The 18,405-nt window shown below is 44.5% G+C and overlaps 2 protein-coding genes across 4 annotated transcripts in view; both read right to left on the bottom strand.

The window, feature by feature from the left end:
- Window positions 1–1,082: 1,082 nt before the first annotated feature.
- CDCA7 (cell division cycle associated 7) lies at window positions 1,083–18,108 on the bottom strand. Of its 3 annotated transcripts, XM_050977091.1 has the most exons (11): window positions 18,012–18,108; window positions 15,362–15,498; window positions 8,540–8,659; window positions 8,049–8,159; window positions 6,415–6,666; window positions 5,957–6,034; window positions 5,088–5,279; window positions 4,511–4,651; window positions 3,920–4,069; window positions 3,212–3,348; window positions 1,083–2,903 (listed from the first exon to the last, which is right to left on the bottom strand). In XM_050977091.1, the coding sequence occupies exons 2-11, from the start codon at window positions 15,392–15,394 to the stop codon at window positions 2,873–2,875; spliced, it is 1,245 nt and encodes a 414-aa protein (XP_050833048.1). In that variant the 5' UTR covers window positions 15,395–15,498; window positions 18,012–18,108; the 3' UTR covers window positions 1,083–2,872. The 3 variants fall into 3 exon arrangements, with proteins under 3 accessions (XP_050833048.1, XP_030097734.2, XP_030097733.2); XM_030241874.2 differs by lacking the exons at window positions 15,362–15,498; window positions 18,012–18,108 and adding an exon at window positions 10,162–10,511 and having other exon boundaries at window positions 5,088–5,276; XM_030241873.2 differs by lacking the exons at window positions 15,362–15,498; window positions 18,012–18,108 and adding an exon at window positions 10,162–10,383.
- The window catches only part of MAP3K20 (mitogen-activated protein kinase kinase kinase 20), a 92,048-nt gene continuing 91,653 nt past the window's right edge, over window positions 18,011–18,405 (bottom strand). Inside the window, exon 22 of the transcript XR_007778021.1 lies at window positions 18,011–18,121. The gene's annotated coding sequence lies outside the window, so the exon portion shown is untranslated. The remainder of the gene's footprint in view (window positions 18,122–18,405) is intronic.

The raw sequence follows: 18,405 nt of genomic DNA, 5'->3' as shown, positions 1-18,405 counted from the left end.
GTAGTGAGAAAATGTCAACTCATGCAGCCTTTTTTAATTATAAATCAGTAGTCATTCACACATGAGCTTCATTCTTTTGTTCTTCCTTACACAGTGATACTCTATTTCCATGCATCTTTGGTTTTTAAAGCAGACAGGACCTTTTCCTCTCCAGTTTCCTAAACTGCTGCTCATTCACTGCACTTATAAATCATGAGCTTGTTAAAACTATATTTCAGGTCCACATCAACAGCACTTAAGTGACTGTGGTAGAGGGGCTGGGGAAAGTGGTGTATTGAGACACCTCAAAATCATCACATTAAACAAACATAAATATGAATTTATTCTCACATCACAAGCAGTGTGATGACAGGCACATCTGCAGACAGCTTTTAGGTGAGAGTAACAAGGTGAGGATTTTACCAGTAAAGAGTATCTGGGACAGCTCAGTCACTCTGCTGGATCACTTCTTTCCCATTTCCTCTCACTACAGAAGGTTACAGCTTTTTGTGCAACCTTCTGCCACAGCCTCGTGCAACTCCTGTCTCTGGACCCAGGGCAGAAAAGCAGCACAAGTGTCTTCACTACCAGCAGACAATCAAGGCCCCTCAGGTAATTCTCTGCTCCAGGAAAGAGCTCCTGAGAGGCTACTTAAGAGCTTGTTTGTAAAAGAATAAATAAATAAATAAATAAATTTAAATGGCAGACACAGTACTCCGACTCATGTCCAAAATTTAATCCTCATCCTTGTCAATTCAGGATGTAGGCATCTGGTTTAAAAGAAAGTAGAGAAAAAGCAGAAGGGGAAAGCACACAGCACATCAGCCAAGAGCCTCTACTAAGCCTGAACTAAGCACTCTGTATTTTGACCATCACCACTTAGTCACCAGGTACTGAACATTTCACTCCAAGCAGCATGAATATCAGAGCAAGCCTGATTCAGGAACACAGGGCCAGAGATGATAAGATGTCAAAGTCCCACTGATCCCCCAGGTATGATGGGAACAACCAAGTCCTTAACTTCACAGTGTAAGTTCACCTGAAAGTGGTAAAAGAGAAGTACGGCTCTAACAGGCTTTTTAAAACCAGTTCAGAGACAAAAATATTCTAAAACTGAAAATTTTTATTTTCAAAATAAAGAATTTTGTACAGAACAGTGTAGATCTGAGGAAATCTAAATACAGCAGTCTCTGTAATATAACACAAGGGTCTGCTTTTAGCACAGTACTTTCACACTCTAGCAATCAGAAGGCAAGCCAAGCAATTAGGAGGAAAAAAAAAAACCCAACCACTTTTATCTGTCAGAACATGTATTTCTAAAATGAGTTCCTTCTTCACAAAATGTACCTAGAGGGAAGAGCACTCTCCACATCTCAGATTGCACAGCTATTCACACTATAAAAACAGACAAAGAGAGGACAAGATATTTTCAATAGGAGCGATGATTTACAAAACAGAACTGCAAGTCTGAGACACAAATATCTGTTGTTTCTAAATTCCTCTCTCCTCCCCTCCCACACACACTGATGCAATTCCCAGAAAGGTAAGAACTGTGGATCATTTTGTATACACACAGTGCAAATACTGCACAGGCACAGAAGTGTAAACCCACAGTGCTTCTTCTACTATTCAACTGTACATTATTTATAGCATTGCATTCTAAACCTTATACAAAGCTTACACAGTAGTTTCCATAACAAAACTAAGCACATTTACATGTTTTATGGTTCTCTGGATGCAACTTTCATGGCACCTTCTTTTTTACAACAGAGTACAGGAGACCCCTATGTGCTCAGCATATCAGAATTCTTCAGCTCTGTTTCTGCTGTACTTACATTTCACCAATGTCATGTGAAAGAACCTTCCACAATCACAAAGAGCCAGAAACAGAAACATTCATTGCCTGTTTTCCTGATAATCAAACTAAACAAGTTACCACTTTTCATCCACTCAAAGATGGCCCAACAGCCACACAAACTGCCACCCCTCTACTTGACCAAGCCCTGCTCTGGAGGTATCCCTCTTCCCCAGGACCACTGCTGACTCTGCAAAGCAGTTCTGCAGCTGCAGCAGGAACAGGGAAAAGAGAGTACCCCAAAACAGTAATTTAACACATGGAACATTCTGTTTTAGACAGTGGTCACTACACAATGTATACCAGTGCATTCCCATCACTGTCACCAGTAGGCAATGCTAGTGCTGTGGAAGCTTTCAGCAGTGGCCTTCTCCCATCTGAGCAAAAACACAAAGTGCCAGCAAACGTCAAACCGCATTTTTTAATTCAGAGAATCTCCCTTGAAATGATTTTACAGATTTCTGAAAGTGTGAACTTTCAGAAATCTATAAAACCAAATATTAGTGCTTGGAGACTGCTCAGCTGCAACTTAACAGAGCTTCCTTTTCAAACTTAAGAACATGCTGTTGTTTCAGAGAATTCTACAATTCTATTTGATCATGAAGTGCCTGTATTGCAGAAGTTGTCTGCTTTGTTCTGTGGAGAAAACCACCCCAAAGTTTTCAGAACATCTCTATCTTTTTGTAACCAGTTTTGGAGGATAAGTAAAACTGCAGCATAGATTGCTGCATGAGTGAAACTGATGGCTTAAAGCCCCATCTCCTTTCAGGAAGAAAAAAAGAATTTAAAAAGGACTGATGCTATCTGATTTGCAAAGTTGTCTAAAGAGAAAACAATGGCCTGTGGGTGAAGACCTGCATTAAACATCTTTCCCAAGTATGATTTACACTGAAATAAATGAAAGGTTTTTATCCTTTTTTACCCAGAAGGAAAGAGAAGCAGAGAAGGCACTTTGTAATCTCATTTGATTAAACAATTCATAGCAGGCAATAACATTATGTTGGTGAAAGAATATGTAATTTAAAGGCAGTCACAGCTTCAGTCTTCCATTCCAAGTTCTTGTTTCAGACTGAAAGACAAGTAAAAACATGAGTCAGCTTGTAGCAAAACACTGAAAACTCTTTAGACCAATTAGTGGAAGCCCTGACAATACACACTGAGGTTGAGAGCTAAAAGGGAGAGTGAATATATCACTCGTTTCAGGTAAGAGTCAGTGTATCAGAAAAATCATGGGGCAAAATCTCAGATTCTGGAGGCAACACAGACTAATCTTGAGATTTAACTGACAAACTAGGATGTGGACATCTTTTCTCTCCCATTTTGGAGATGCTTATCCCCCTTAATGCAACCACATCGCTGACACAATGGCACACTCACCTTTTTAAGTAGGCATGGACATTGTCAAAGCCATGGTACTTGGCCAGATAGACCAGGACACCTGTGGCACATCGGCCATCTCGCTGTCTGCAGAAGCTACAGTTGCAGATTCCACGACATGGGGGGCACCTCCATGTCTACACAGAAGAGAGACAAGGAGAAGCCCTTTTAGCTGAGATGCTGTGCCAGATGTAACTCATACTCACAACTTAGGAGAGTGCCCTGCTACACACTGAGTTCTGCAAAAAGTCATCTAAGCCAGTAGGAGAGTACAAATTCCTCAGTCTGTAGGGGATTAAGCTCTCCATTGCCTGTCCTGCACGCGACTGCAGGAAGCATTCCACTGTTTTAACTCCCACATCACAGCCCATAGCAGCAGCACTTTGCCCACAGTCCAGTTCCTTTCCCTAGGGCATTAAGCACTAATGTAGAGATAATGATAAAAAGAACACTATTTTGATGCTCAAACACAAGAATATTTTGGCTGCTGCTCTGTTCTCATACTTTACTCCTGCAATTAAAACTACAGAAGTAGTAAATACAACAAGTTCTACACAACACAGTTCTGTGATTCAGGGTGAATCAAGCCAGGAGTGCACATGATGTACTGCAGCACTGTAAGCAGCTGTTAAAGCCACTGCTGCCAGCGACCAACACCCCTGGCTGTGGCAGACAAGCACAAACAGCCAGCTGTGAGCACTGTCCTACCGGGTCCAGCAGTGCTGCTCTGACATCCTCCCCGTATCTGTTGCGGAGGCAGGGCCCACAGAACTGGCCCCGCACTCCTACGCAGTCGGGGTTACGACAAGTTGTCTTGGTGTCTATGGTTTTCTGGCGACACTGATGACAGGTGGATCCCTAGAACACAGGAAAAACAAAGGAGACATTTAACATAGCATTTTAGATAGGGGAAAAAAAAGCATTGAACAAAATCTCTTCGGCAGCTGGCAGTGCTTATCCCGAAATAGAAAGCCACCTTGCAAGTATGAACCAAGACTGTTTTGACACTGCATCTTCAGTGTCTGGTAATTTGGTGATTTGCCTGGCTGGTATCACTTAAGTATTACAGCTGTTCCAGAGTGAAACCCAGCTAATTGCTTTGGTAAAGGCCATTCTACAAATTCAGGCAAAAATAAGAAGGGACACTTCAAGATCTCGGACGTATTTCTCCCAAAAATCACATCCTGTCTCCCAGTGAGAGGGAGTGTACCCTATCTGATGCTAAAACATGAACATAGAATAGCAAAAAAAAAAAATCCTTCACTAAGTACACATTTCACAAAGCTGGAATACACTTACCATGGCCCTGTTATACACTTTTTCTCTTGCAGATACACAGACATTATCCAGCTCTTCTGCTGTTATGTCCTCAACTGGGCGCACAACGTGTGGAAAAGCCATGGCACCACGGTGACCCCTCCTGGGAGTACGGGCTTCATGCTGAACAGCAAAGACACAATACTGGCAGTATTAGTTTCAGCAAAAACTCTACAAAAGCAAGGATCTTCACAGCAAGGCTGAAGTCTCAAACACCCATCAAATACTTAAGAAAGATATAACAGAACTTTGTACAGACGAATGATATGGATGCAACTTTAGCACCTTTACTTGGTCTGTCCCCCTCAGGGTGCAGTGATGTACTGATCTTGCTTCACTCCTGCTGGAGTGCAACAGGAAGTGGTTTTTAAAGGACAAGGAAGAGGAAATGGAGAGCACATACAAAATGCCCTTTTTTTTTTTTTTTTTTTAAAAATTCTTCTAAGGCCATAGCATACTGATAAACCTCATCAAATCTATGAATTGCTATTTTCTTGAAGGGAAACCTTCATACAAAACCACCCTCACAACCTACAACAGAACTAGATCTTTATCATACCTCCAGGTATTCATCAGACATCTTCCTTCTTCTCACCAAGATGTATGGGTCATCTTCTTCCTCTTCTGGTACAAGAGTAGGAGGACCTTCAATCAAGGACCTGGACCTTGTGTGAGGCCGAGAACTCCGGTCTGGGTTCCTCCTCAAGGCACAGTTGGGGAGTGAACGCCTTGGAAGTCGCTTTGGTCCCTGCTAATGTTTAAAAGCCCCTAGTGAAACAGGTGAAAACACAGATAGCTCCTGACCCTATACTGAATTCCTCCCCTAAAGATGCCTTCCTCTCATCTTTTCCTAAGACATGTCTATCCCTGTCCCAGTCACAAAACCAAAGGTAAGAAGACCCTAAGCAAGTTCATGTTAGGCATTCTGCTAGTCACTGACAAATAGTCAAAAGCAGCAGAACCTGTGTCTATGAGGAGCTGCAATTTTCAGCGTTCTTCTAATCTTCACCCAAATTACAAATACATCAGCAGTGAAATTCATTACACTGCTGATTCACAACCCAATCTTCTTAAAAGTTATGCTCAATGCCAGGTGTTTTTCAAGGTTCCAGACACACAGAATATTCAGGTCTGAGCTGCCCTCTCTTACCTCCAGCCTTTTTATCAACACATATTTACACAGCACCTTGTTTGGTTTTATTGGCCTGTGGAGACACTTAACCTTTATAAATTAATCTGTTCTGCTTTGTACCATGGCAAATCAAAAGAGAATTACACAATGAGGATACTCATTTTAGGAAGCAGTAAAATTCTAACTGGACTTTGATTTGCACAGTTTATTAAGTTTTTACATTGAGAATCCTGCTTTGTAATGTCAGAATTTGACTCTTAGAAATCTGAATGCAAATCCAGTAAGTTTATACTCACATGACTGACAGCTGGCAACGATTTTCTCCCACCAAAGATACCAGAAACATTTTGCAACTCAGCCATTAGTTTTGCAAGCTAACAAGAGAGAGAAAAATGAAGCAGAGCTTTAAAAGGGTATTTATGTGCTATTACAGACTACTAGGGCAATTGGCTAAAAGTACAATTACTTATAGGAAATGCAGTCATTCTTCAACTCTTTGCATTTATGTCTTATTTATGTTTTAGTGACTGCAAGTAATTTGGAAATGCTCAAAACTTATTATGTCGTTAGGCTTACAGCCTATGGATTTTCATATGCCAGTAAATACAAAGTATCAGATTTTTATTTTAGGAATGCAAATTCATCTTAATGCATTCACATAATTCCCATTACAGTGAATTTAAACAGAGGTCCCCCAAGAGCTGAAAGGAAGCGGGGGGGAAAGGGAGAGTCCACAGGAAGACAGAGTACTTGCCATTGCTTTGTTTTCCTTTATGTTTAAAGCTCTTTTTTCTAAAAACATAGCACCATTTTCTTCAGCGTCAGAGTCTGAATCTAGAGCAGGCATCGGTGTTTCAGGAACAGGCTCCATGCCACCCTTCCTCCTCTCTGATCTTCGAGGTGGAAACTTCATGGCTACTTTCAGAGGAACAGAGCATTTCTGCCCTCTCTGATTGATCTCACTTTCAGCACTTGCATCATTCTCATCTGAATCTGATTCCAATTTCTGTTAACAAACCAAAATGGAAGCATGTAAATCCAGGAGAGTTGCAGCTAAATACAGTGGACAACATTTTGTTGTTTGAGAGGCTATCTTGCTGAAATCCAGACATACAGTCCTAGTGTATTTTGGAGTGGGAGGAGAGGAAACAAGGGATACATACCTCTCAGGGAGACCCACATGGTTGTACCAAACACACCAGAAAAGGGAGTGTAGTATTTGCAGCAGTCTTAGCTCTCACTGTAAGTCCAATAGCAAAACCAGTTCATGTGTATGGGATGAGAAAGAGAAATGCCTTTAAAGGGCTCGATTTTGCTACATAAAGCATTTGGCTGTAAAAATAGCCACTCCACTATGCAGTTGTCTGCACAAGGTCAAACCCAGTTCTGGAATCTGTCAAGTACAGCCATCTCACCGTATCAATGATAAAAAAGAGGACACTTCCTTCTAGAGCCAACCAATGAAATAATTACTAATAAAATCCCGGTATTTTCTGATCTTTAAATTCTGATGCCTTGCTTACAAATTTCCCAAGAACCAATGGTTCAGTGAGGACATCATTTAGTTTAAAGCTCATTATGCAATAGGCTTTGATTTTTGTTTTTAGACACAACAAGGCAGTCTTACTTTGATCAGCAGTAAGAATGGACATCAAATGGCCATTTTTATTTACACAGGGTTTTTATCAAGCCGATATGTGATTCTGGTTGTACATTATGTGAAGCTACTGACTTTATTTGTATTTATCTACTCCAGTTTTGTCTCCTACTCTCTTTACAGCTGTGTTTTAACTCAGATGTAATTTCTTCCAATTAGTCATTTTTCTTTTCTAGTCATTTCTCAGCATGTGCAGAAGTCATGACGAACCTGGTTTTGCCAAATGTGGTACTACTTCAGTTTCTCTTCTGAGTATCAACTATTGATCTTTTTAAGCAATAAAACTGATGTCAAGGAAAAGCAGGAAGGCAGATTTCACCACCTATGAATATCTCTCTACTGCTGAAAGATGCACAGCATCCCCTGTTACACTGCCAGAGTGGAGGTCTGACTGCATGTCAAGACACACAGGAATTTCTCTGAGGCTTGCTGGAGTCCATGGGCCAGCCTAACATTTCATATTGAGGAAACCAGAAATGTTAGGCTCCAACAGAGTAACATCCAGCAAGGACAGTTTTAAGAGGTATATTTCAAAATACATATGGCAGATTTTTATATCTCCATATCTTGAGTGCTTTTCCTGGAGACAAAAAGAAAACTAAACTTTGGCTACTTGGACCGTTTACTAAATGCTTCTGAAACAGTGAACTGTCTACAGTTGGCATTATTCTCCAATTAAGAATGTGTAAGAATTTTAATATAAAATAGCAAACAAAAAGCAACTGTCTTACCAATGCATCTTGAACCTCATTTTCTGAAAAGCCACAAAAAGATTCATCATCAGAGGCTTCATGAAAAATTTTTGCCAGTTCTTCTTTAATATCCGACCTAAATTTGGATTTCTACAAAAAGAAAATATACTTTAAGTTGTACAGAAAAATTTTAACATTTATACATGTAGTACAAGCAAATAGCTTTTTAATAAAGAAAAAAAAAAGTTAAGACATTTCGCAAGGGGTTCAGGAACCCCAGTTGTAAATTACCAGGTACATTAGCTTAGGTGACATATCAAAGGCCAGAATTGATAGCTAATCTATTTCCAACAATTACCACCTAGATGCACAAGTAAAGAGTGAAATGAAATTACTGCCTATAGCACAGATTTATGACTACTGTACAAAAACACAAGCAGAGCAAGTAGTCTTACATTACTAGCTTTACATTTTTGCAATCTTTACTAGTCCAGCACATATGATCTTATTTGTTCTTGTACTGTACTTACTGTATTTGCAAAATTATCAGAACCAAAACTGTCACAACTGTCATCAGAGGATGAGGATGTTTCCATGGGAATCAGTTTCGTATTCCGAAAGGTTGTGAAGTTTCTCCTTCCAGAACGACGCTACAAAAGGACAACAGCAACACCATTAAGAAGAGACCTACTGCAGCACAGCAGCTTCTGAGAACATCTTTGTACTGAAGCTTAGGAAGTTTGAACATTTTAGGATGTTCAGCAACCTTGAATGCAAGTCAGAAAACAAATATCAGCTTTGAAATAAATCTTAAAGTTAGGAATGACAATAGTTTTTACTCTGATACAGTTCTGATCGTTGTTACAGATGGGTTTCATTCAGTATTTAAGAATACTCTTTTACACAAACAGGCAAGTAGAAATAAGCATATAAATCATGCCATTCGCCAGTCTCACAGCCAGTGATGGAAAAAAGTGCAAGTACATGAAAAGTACCAAGAAATCTACTTTGATTCACTTATTACTTGCAGTTTGAGGCAAACACCAAACACTCTGCAGCTCTTACGGAAGGGCCAAAGAATCCTACCCACAGATTTGAAACAACCGCTCTAGACAAAGCAGCTTGCTGTTTTGTTCAGTGGGCCACCAATTTAGAAGACTTTTTTTATGGGCTTCAGGTTTTCCTTTCCCAGGGGATGTTTCCACTGGCAGTGACCCATTTCACCCCTGATGCTGGCTGGCGGGGAGGCCGGGGGGCAGCACCCCCACTGAGGCGCTGGTGCTGCCCGGGTATGGGCGGGGGCCTACACGGGCTCACCGGCCGGGCCAAGCCCGGACCCTCAGGGCTTAAGCGGCCGCTATCCGGGCCGACCTGGAGCCCTCCGTCCTCTCCTCAGCACCGCTCTGCTCGCGGCTTTTCCTTCACAGTTCCGCCGAGCACAGAACCGCGGACCGGCCGGCCCCAGACACAAAAGGGGCGGTTTCTGGTGCCGCCCGCCGCGGCTGAGGGGGAGCGCAGCCGGGGCCAATGGGCCGGGCAGGCCGCACCGGGGGGGCCCTGGCGCGGAGCCGGCCATCCCAGGCGACCCGGGCTAGCCAGGGGCTCGCAAACAAGCCCGTCCCGGCCAACACCGCTCCCACCTCCCGCTAAAATGGTGCGGCCCCCCGCACACACGCGGCCGGGCCGACCCCTGTGCTTCTTCCTGCCCGTCCCGTCCCTGCCGCGCGGGGCCGCTCCCCACAACACCGCCCCACGACCGGCCCCGCGCCCTCGGCGAGGCGGGGGCCATGGGCGCATGGTTCCGGGCCGCCGGCTCCCCGCCGAGCGTGGCTCTCAAGCTGAGCTCCCCCCCCAACTTAGGTGGGCAAGGGCTCCGCCATGCACGGGGCGCCCGAGCACCGCGGCGGGCCAGGAGCCCCGGAGCTGCCGGTCTTGGGTGGTGGGGCTGCACCGACGTCGCTCTCCCTGGGATGACCAAACTAAAGACTGCCCCCCCACCCCACCCCACCACCCTAGGCAGCGCAGCTTAGTCCGGCTTGCCGAGGTTCGCAACACCCCGGAGCGCCACGGGAGCGGCGGCAAGCGCCACAGCCTCCCCCCTCTCAGTAGCAGCAGCGACCTCTCCCGCGGCTTCAGGGGGGGCAGCGCTCACCTGCGGGCGCGGCGGGGCCATGCTGGCGGCAGCGGGCGGACGCTGGAACTGAAGGTTCGCGCCAAAGCAGCGGGACCGCGGGGGGCGGGGCCGGCGGCGCTTTTCCCGCGTTGCCGCCTGCGTCCTGGCAGATGCAGCGCACACCCCCTCGGGGTCAGGCACCCCGCAGGCTCCCCTGCGCCCTCCCGCCCCTGCTAAGGAGCTCATCAGGTCTCCCGGGATGTCCTCGAAGGGGACAGTGCAGATGTCCCCCCCCCTTTTTTTTTTTCCTATTCGCGGGGTAGGCTTTGTAGAGCTGCAAGGGCCTGGCCCTGTGGCGCGAAAAACTCCCGGGCGGAACGTGGCGGGACTCGGCTGCAGAAGGGGGGCGGGGGCCGGGGGCCGTGCCCGCGGTCGCTCATGCCTAAGCGCGGCTGGCTGGGAAGCCTCCGTAGTTTCTAGCTCTCCTTTTCTTGTTGTAAATAATTTTATATGCCAAACCTAAGTTGGCTTTACTCTGAAATAAACTCCCTAAACCTGCCACTTTTCAAGGGCTGTGGGGCTTTCTCCACGAAATAAATCCAAGGGTCTGTGTGCTGGCTGCCGCCAGCCGTGCCCGCACCCAGCGCCGCCTGCCAAGCGGCTCGGTACGAGCGCACTGTGTCAGAACACTCGCCCGCAGCGCGCAGGCTGCCCCGAGTCCCGCGGGGAATGGGGAACCACTCACCAGGGCCCCGCGGATCAGCGCTAGGAGTGAGACTCGGGGTGACGCCTCTGCTCCTCGGGTAACAGCAGTTCAACAGAATTTTACAAAGAAGTTGGCTGCCTTGCCCTCTGCAATCACAATACTATTTGAAGACAGGCCAGAAGAAAATAGATCAGTCATTTTAAACCATTTTTGGTAACACGTATAATAGCACATTAAATCAAGTACAGCCGTTAAACAGCAAAATAACTGCTACGTCGTATTTGGCAGCAGTAGCAACGGGAGAAGCCCTGAAGAAGCTGTATGGGATTTGTGGCCCTGGTGTTTGCTATAATCCTCTGTTTATGCTGCGGTTGGAGCAGGGCTCGACACCAGTGCAACTGTTGCTGCTCAGCATTTCCAGGTGCCTCCCTGGCAGCAGCGCGTCCCGCTGCAATCAGCGGGAGGGAGGAGGCCGCGGGCCGTGCAAACCTGTGCCCGTGTAAGGCAAACCAGGAATCATCTCTGAGCCAAAGCCTGTAAATATCCTACAGCACAATAGGGTACAAGAGCCCTCACGGAGGAGTTCTATTTTCTGTGGGCATTATTCTTCCTGCGCGTGCTGCAACCTGTCGTGTAAAAGAATCTCCATTTTCAATAAGCCCATAATTACACACTTACCTGCACTGCTGGCCTCTCAGCACACACAAAAGCAGATGAACTAAACCAATTCTCCAGAGACCAGACCACACTCCATTCCTCTAAACCACAGTAGTGGAGGATTGCCACCCACCTGGCTTCCAGACAAGACAGCTCCCTTGGGAAGAGGGGGAATGTTTTTTGAAATTTGATGTACTTTTACTTCTTTCAGAAAGTGAAATCTACAAATACTAGATTACTTATGGAAGAAGAGGTTCAGTTTATGAACAGTAAAAGCCCTTAATATCTTGAATAACAATTATCAGAATTTTACTAGAGAAGTAGCCAATTTTGACAGCTTTCAAGAGCATCCTATGAAATGTTATGGAGTGCTGATGGCACTAGCTAAAGCAGAACTTCAGACTGCAGTTACTTGTCCATTTAATGCTTAATGCATTCTTCAAATCTTCAAACTACATATGTAGTCAAATGGCTTTCAAATTAATAGGCCAGAGCAGAGACTTTGTGGGGAATCCAGACAGGACATTTCATAAACCGTATTATCAGGGGTTTTTTTAATATGTGAAAAATAATTATTTTATAAAAATTGTGTATATCAGCTCACAAATTTTACAGATGACTGGGGAGAAGAGCTCAGGACAGGGAAAAGAGAAATGGGATGTATGTGAAGGGCTTCCCTTCCTACAGCACACAGCAAGGGTACCAGAAAATGAAGGTGTGTAACTCAGGAGATGGTTGTTGTGACCTGTGGCACTGTGATTTCCCCTGTTTTCACCTTCATGGCCTGCATGCTCCTGCTCTGCCCTGCCGGGCCCAGGTGCCCTGGGTGGATGGACACAACAAACTTACCAAATTTACCATGATGGAAAAAGTTTTTCTGTGTTTGTCAAGGCACAGGCAGCACAACTGTCTTATATCTAGCTATTAACAGTAGCTGAAGACATGAAAAGCTGAACTCAAAGGTGAACATTGCATTTTCAGCCACATTTAAACTGGGCTAATGTGAGTGGAGGAAAACATCCCTGCCTGTTTAATCCCCCAGTCAGGGTCCTGCATAGCCTGTCCTGTGCAGCCAGCAAGCTCTTCCCTCAGAGCAAAGATCATCTGGAGTATTTTATCAGGTGTTTTCAAGAAAATAATCTGTTATGGTCTCATCTGTCTTTGAAATGAGCTGTCACTAAGTGATAGGAGCCCTTGGAAGACCTGCTAGGGGAACAGGCTGGAATCATGGAGGGAAATGCAGTAGATTGAGTGTGCAACACTTTCTGCATTTTATCTGGGGGGAAGCAAAGTTGTTTACATGTTAGGAACTTCAAGAACATGGACCTCCAACAATAGGTCCATTGTCAGAAACAATAGGTGTGACCTTTAGTCTGCTGGGACAAAGGACAAGTGCTGTCCTCTGAGTCACCCCACGGATTTTGGCTGTTGGCATTTTAACACAGCTTGTCTCTCTGGAGGCAGGACTCCTGCTGCCCTGTCCCTGGCTCTCCTACACACTTCCTATCTTAACAACACTCAACACTCTTTAGCTCCTTTTTTTTTTTTTTTTTTTAATTGAAGCAATTCATTTTTCCCTGATGTCATGAATGAGTGTTTTAGGACACTCAAAGAATCCCTGGCAGAAGTATCAACCAAAGTATGTTTAATATAAAAGTGAAAGCATGACAAAGTTCATTGGCAAGGTTCACTTTACTACTTACTAGATGGTTAAAGAACACAGGAAAAAATTATACTGAAGTCTAAAATCAATCTAAAACTAAAATCAACCAAAAATTATCTACCTGGAAAAAGGGTAAGGCTGAGAAAGAGTAAGGATAAAAAAGAATAAAGGAGACCCTCCCATCGAGTCACAAGGTTCAGAATGGACTTCCTTGCCAAACTTAGCCCCACACTTGAAAAACGGTTTTGGCCTAAAATTGTTAATGGCACTTAAACTTAACAGCACTTAATTGACAGCTTAATGTAAGCAATTTAACAAAAGATTCTTATAGAATTTACTGTAGCACAACAGTAACTCAGTAGTAGGCCTAACTTACTTACAAATTTAAAGTACTTAAGAATCTAGAACAACATTCATAGTACATTTGCTATAGCCTACTCATACACAGACTCAAAGGACTACATACAAGGTATATACCTTTGAAAAATTCCCTTTGAATTCATCAAAGTACTCACATCTTTCTCTCTGCATCTTCTCAATGGGCAAAGGGTTGAGTCTTGAGGAATGGGGTAGCCCAGGCTCCACTGTTGGATCAGCAGTGGTCCCCCAGGTATGGCAAACATGAGAGTTGGCTGGCTCTGAGAGGCACCTCAGGGGAAGGTGCTGCAGTCCAGGAGGGCTCAAAGGGTCTCACTTAGGACTGCTCTTTAGAGGGTCACAAAAGAGTTGGCTTTAGTCACAGTAATTTTCCATCCTGGCCACAATTTGGGTCAGTAATCTTTAAAAGTGTGGTGACAAAAATCTTGTTCCACTTGGATTTTTATTCAGGCAAGAATAATCAGTTTTCAAGGCTGTTTGTTAAAAAACAGCCTCACTAGAAAGCAAGTTCCTACAAGCAGGCAGTGTTTCTGATAAGCTCAAGAAGAGCTTAGCCCAGGTGGGGCTTGTCAAGGGCAAGGCTTAATGAGTATTTCTGAAATCACAGTAGGGCCCAAGGGTGGGGATGTACCACCACACCTGCCTAAAATAGCATGTGAATACATTAGTTAATAAGTTAATGTGTGATGCCTGTATTTATTGTGATGAGAGTGGCACAGTGACACGTGTTTATAGATGCAAACATTTAGGAGCAGAGGGAGAGTTTGGATTCTCGTAGCCACAGGGTACCCACAGTACAATGCAGTAACTCATCTTAGGTCCATAGGAAAAAAATATTGCAGCCACTAATGACAGTAATTAAAAATTTCTGTAAGAGCTGTCCAATCACCTCTTCATCTGAGAAAATTATAGTGTGTTATTGAAACCATTAGTGCAATAAAATGAAGCTTTAAAATAATCAGACATTGATTTATGATGTAAATTGTAAATCGGTAACCTATAACACACACTAATTGTTCTTCTCTCTCCTGTAAGGTGTGTTTCTTAAAAAGATCTGATCAAGCATATCTATTTGTTCACATGTCACCCTCCAGTGGCTCACACTACTATATAAGACACAATAAGGTGTATAATCAGGCAACCTGCTATTGATTGCAGTACAGAAAGGACACACTTGTTCCTACACAGAAGAAGGAGGATAGCCACTTTTGGAGATTTAATTACTGCTAGATCTCTACATGTTTGCTGGACATGAATTTTTATGGAATACCTTTTTAATGTAAATATGTCAACACTATGCTCTGATAGGCAGAATCGGATTTTATAAAATAAATATGTTTCAATATATAACAGGTACAATCAGTTTCTAGTAAGATCAACTGTACCAGCTCCATAAAACACCTCCACAATGCAATTAGTATCTTTTTCCTTTTTTCTCTCTCCAAGGAGAAATAGATTTTCTCCTTTTAATCTAACAGGTTTGTATGTCCTTGTGCTTTGCTGTGATTTTCTTGTTAGTAAAGTCTGGGTGCCAATGCATCCTGCACGTTGAATTGAAGGTGGTCATGTCCTATCCTATCTGATACTGTGTTCCTTTGACACAAACTGGCAAGACCACAAAAATTGAAAGAATAAAAAACGGAAAACCAAAGGAATAATACAAGTCAGTGTCAGAAAAAGTGCAGTTGATACTACATTTATCAGTGCACTAGGAGAATGGCTGAAATGTGGTCATTTTTGATAGAAACCTTAATGGCTATTCCAAAGGTGTAGCAGATCATTTGGAGCCCAGAGCATTATGATGCACATCATGGGAATGTAATTACAATACTCACTTGGTTACCCTGTAGCCATTCCACAAAGTGCATAGCAAAAAATGTTGATGGAAAGTAGCTGGGTTTGGTATGCAGTAGCCACCTTCAAAAGTGCAAGATCCCAGTCCTTTCACTGTTGGGCTTTGATTTTTATTTTCCTTTGAAAACACAAATAACATTTAGTCATAAGGAAATCACTTACAAAATATTCTGCAAATGTATAGCTGTGGGAAGCAGAAGGCTGTCAGGAAGTAACTGAAATACTTACCGTAGTCTGGTTTTTTGCCCTTTTACATAAGCTTTGCCACTGCCTTTTCACAAGTGTTGATTTGCGCTGCCTCCAGCAGCCTTCAGCAAGATGTGGTTGCTGGGAGAGGATGAGAGTGAGGAGAGGTGGTGGCACAACCTCCTCCCCAGGGATCTCTCCCCAGGCAGCTCTCTCGGAGGGAGGGAGTGAGGGGGACAAGTAGTAGCCTCCCGCAGGGCTCGCCAGTGCCTGCCAGAGGTCCCCAGGGCACATCGCAAGTTTTCAAGCCCTTGGGATTTTTCCACAGCATGAGGGAAATGCCCTTTTTGCTGCAAGGAGCCCTCACCTTGCTTGCTAAGGCAGGAAAAGGAATGAATGTGTTGTGAGCCCCAGGTACACTAAGCCACTGCATTCTACAGAGCGCAATGTCCGCGTCTCCTCCCGCCAGCCCGGCCAAAGAGCGCCGGAGGTGACCGGGAGGTGTCCTGGAGGTGTCCTGGAGGTGTCCTGGAGGTGACCGGAGGTGACCGGAGCCGCAGGGAAGGGCTGCACGCTGCAGCCCCAGCTCGCCTTCCTCCAGGGGGACGCTGCCTGCCGGCGCCATTCCCCTGTCCTCTGAGTTGTTAATGCCCTGTATTTACATTCACTCAAACGTGATCTTGGCAGACCCTTATTAGTGTTATTGCCTTAATAGACTTCTCCTCTCTAACCTCAAAATTTTTGCAGCAAACTGGCTTGAACTGCTAAGCATGGCAATTCATTAGATAAGAATATTATGTAAAAACCCTTCTATGGCGGACACATATACAGAAAATAATTCTGTCAGATGTAATTTTCAGAGGTAGCACAGCTATTTGATTCCATTTAGTGACATGAGATGCCAGGAGGTCTCTCATTTTGGGGTTTTTCCACAGTTATATAAGTCACTGCCCATCTTTCCCAGCCTAAAGTAATAATAATTATTATTATTATTGCTATGTCAAAGTGCATTCTCTAGCACAATCAAAAAAATCAATTGCATATATTTGATGTACAGTCCAGTGTTCTTGGCAGCAAGTCTGCAAGTGATAGAAAGTCTTAAAATACGTGGGGTTTGATCCTGAGCAGCATCAGCTGAGCTAAAGAGCAGGACAGAGGTGAGGGGTGCCGTGGCTGGGGGCTGTTGTTCTCAGTGAGGCAACCTCTGCTCCATAAATCAGCTCAGCAAGTTGCCAGATTCTGGTCAGTGTGCTGTCATACATGGCCAACTGCTAGAAAATAATCTGTGGGAGCAGATAAGATGGAGCAAAACTGCAGTAGCCAGTTTTTTCTTTAAAAAGTAAACCGTGTCCGAAATCACCCATCCCCTTTTCACAGCAAGAAAGCAGATTCTCATGGGACATTAGCTCAGTCGGGGCAGAGCTGGGGGGAGGCAAAATGGGCACTCTCCCCTCCCAGCTGAACGGGGACTTGCCCTGGCTGTGTGCAAACAAAAGCAGCCTGTGTTTGCAGCCTGGGCAGTGCTTTTGCTCCAGGGAGTCTCCCATTCAGTGCTGCCCTGCTGAGGAGCAGGGTTTCACAGGCGTTTGAGCTGCCAGCAGGTTCACAGCCCAGCAGCACGCTTCTGACCTGCGAGACCCCGGGAAGAAGCGCCTGGAGAGCGCAGCGCCACCCAGAGCTGCTGGTCTGGTCTGGCTGTCACTCCCTCTGTGGAGCAGCTCCCCAGGACACTCCTCTCTTACAGCCAGTCCTGGGGGCAGTGCCAGGTACCCCAGGGCTGCCGGGGAAACCTGTGCTCTTGAGAGGCCAATATACAACAGGGTCAGACCCAGCTCTGGCCACCAAGCTGAAGAAGAATGATTGCTGCCCTCAGTGGTAAGTGACTGCTCTCCATCCTCCTGGTGCTCTTTCCTAGTTTTTAAGACATCCTTTCCTTAGGTATATAGGAAAGACAAAAAAACCCCCAACAATGAAAAAACTGAACCATATATCTTGTTGGCAGAAAAAGAAGTCTTTTTGCTCTTGCTATGAAGACATCAGCTGTGGAGGTAAAGCCTGTAAAATTTCAGAAAACCATGGACCATGATGCTGAGGTTAACGTGCTCTTCCTATCTGAACTGAGCACTGCTTCCTCCCTCCCTTCCTCCCACAGGGTCAAGAACCAATTGCTGGGGAGAGATGCTGCTGTTCACCCTGAAACTTTCCTGCTGATGTCTGGCATCCAGAGAGAGTGGGGCAGCTCTTGTGATTCCCACAAGATCCAGAGTGAAATGCTGCTGAATGAACAGAAAGACTCTGTGTAACCTCTGGCAGCAAGTCTCATTAAAAAAAAATTTTTTTTGTAAATATTTGCTCTTACTCCAAGTTTCACATTAAAAAAAAAAAAAGGAAAAGAAAATCTGATTTTGTAAGCATTCTCTCAGTTGGACACAAATACTCACTCACTTTGGATGTCCAGTTCTGAATCTGCCTTCATGAGCTCTTTGCTATTTTTCATCATCCATTCCAGCAGGCATCTCAGAACTCTCTTCTTACAATTCAGAGCATTCAAAACCCTGGAAGAGGAAAATGCAGGTACCTTTTGGGGATTAAGAAAACATCAACATCCAAGCATGGAGATGTGAAGCCCAAGAGAAAGAAAAGCCAAGAAACCAAGGGGCAGCTCTACAGCAGTGCTATTTTGTGCCACTTGCAGAGTGAGCCATGGAGGGAGGGTATGGCAGCTGCAGCACTGCCAAGGATGTGTGTGTGGATGCAGGATAGTGTGTCCAGCTCCTGGCATGCAGATCTAGACATTCTGGTACTTCAATATGGTTGTCTTTAACAGATTTGTAAGAAA

Source organism: Serinus canaria, chromosome 7, assembly GCF_022539315.1.
Source record: "Serinus canaria isolate serCan28SL12 chromosome 7, serCan2020, whole genome shotgun sequence".
Lineage (NCBI taxonomy): Eukaryota > Metazoa > Chordata > Aves > Passeriformes > Fringillidae > Serinus > Serinus canaria.
Note: the sequence above shows the minus strand (reverse complement) of the source record. Positions and strands in the feature narration are given on the sequence as shown.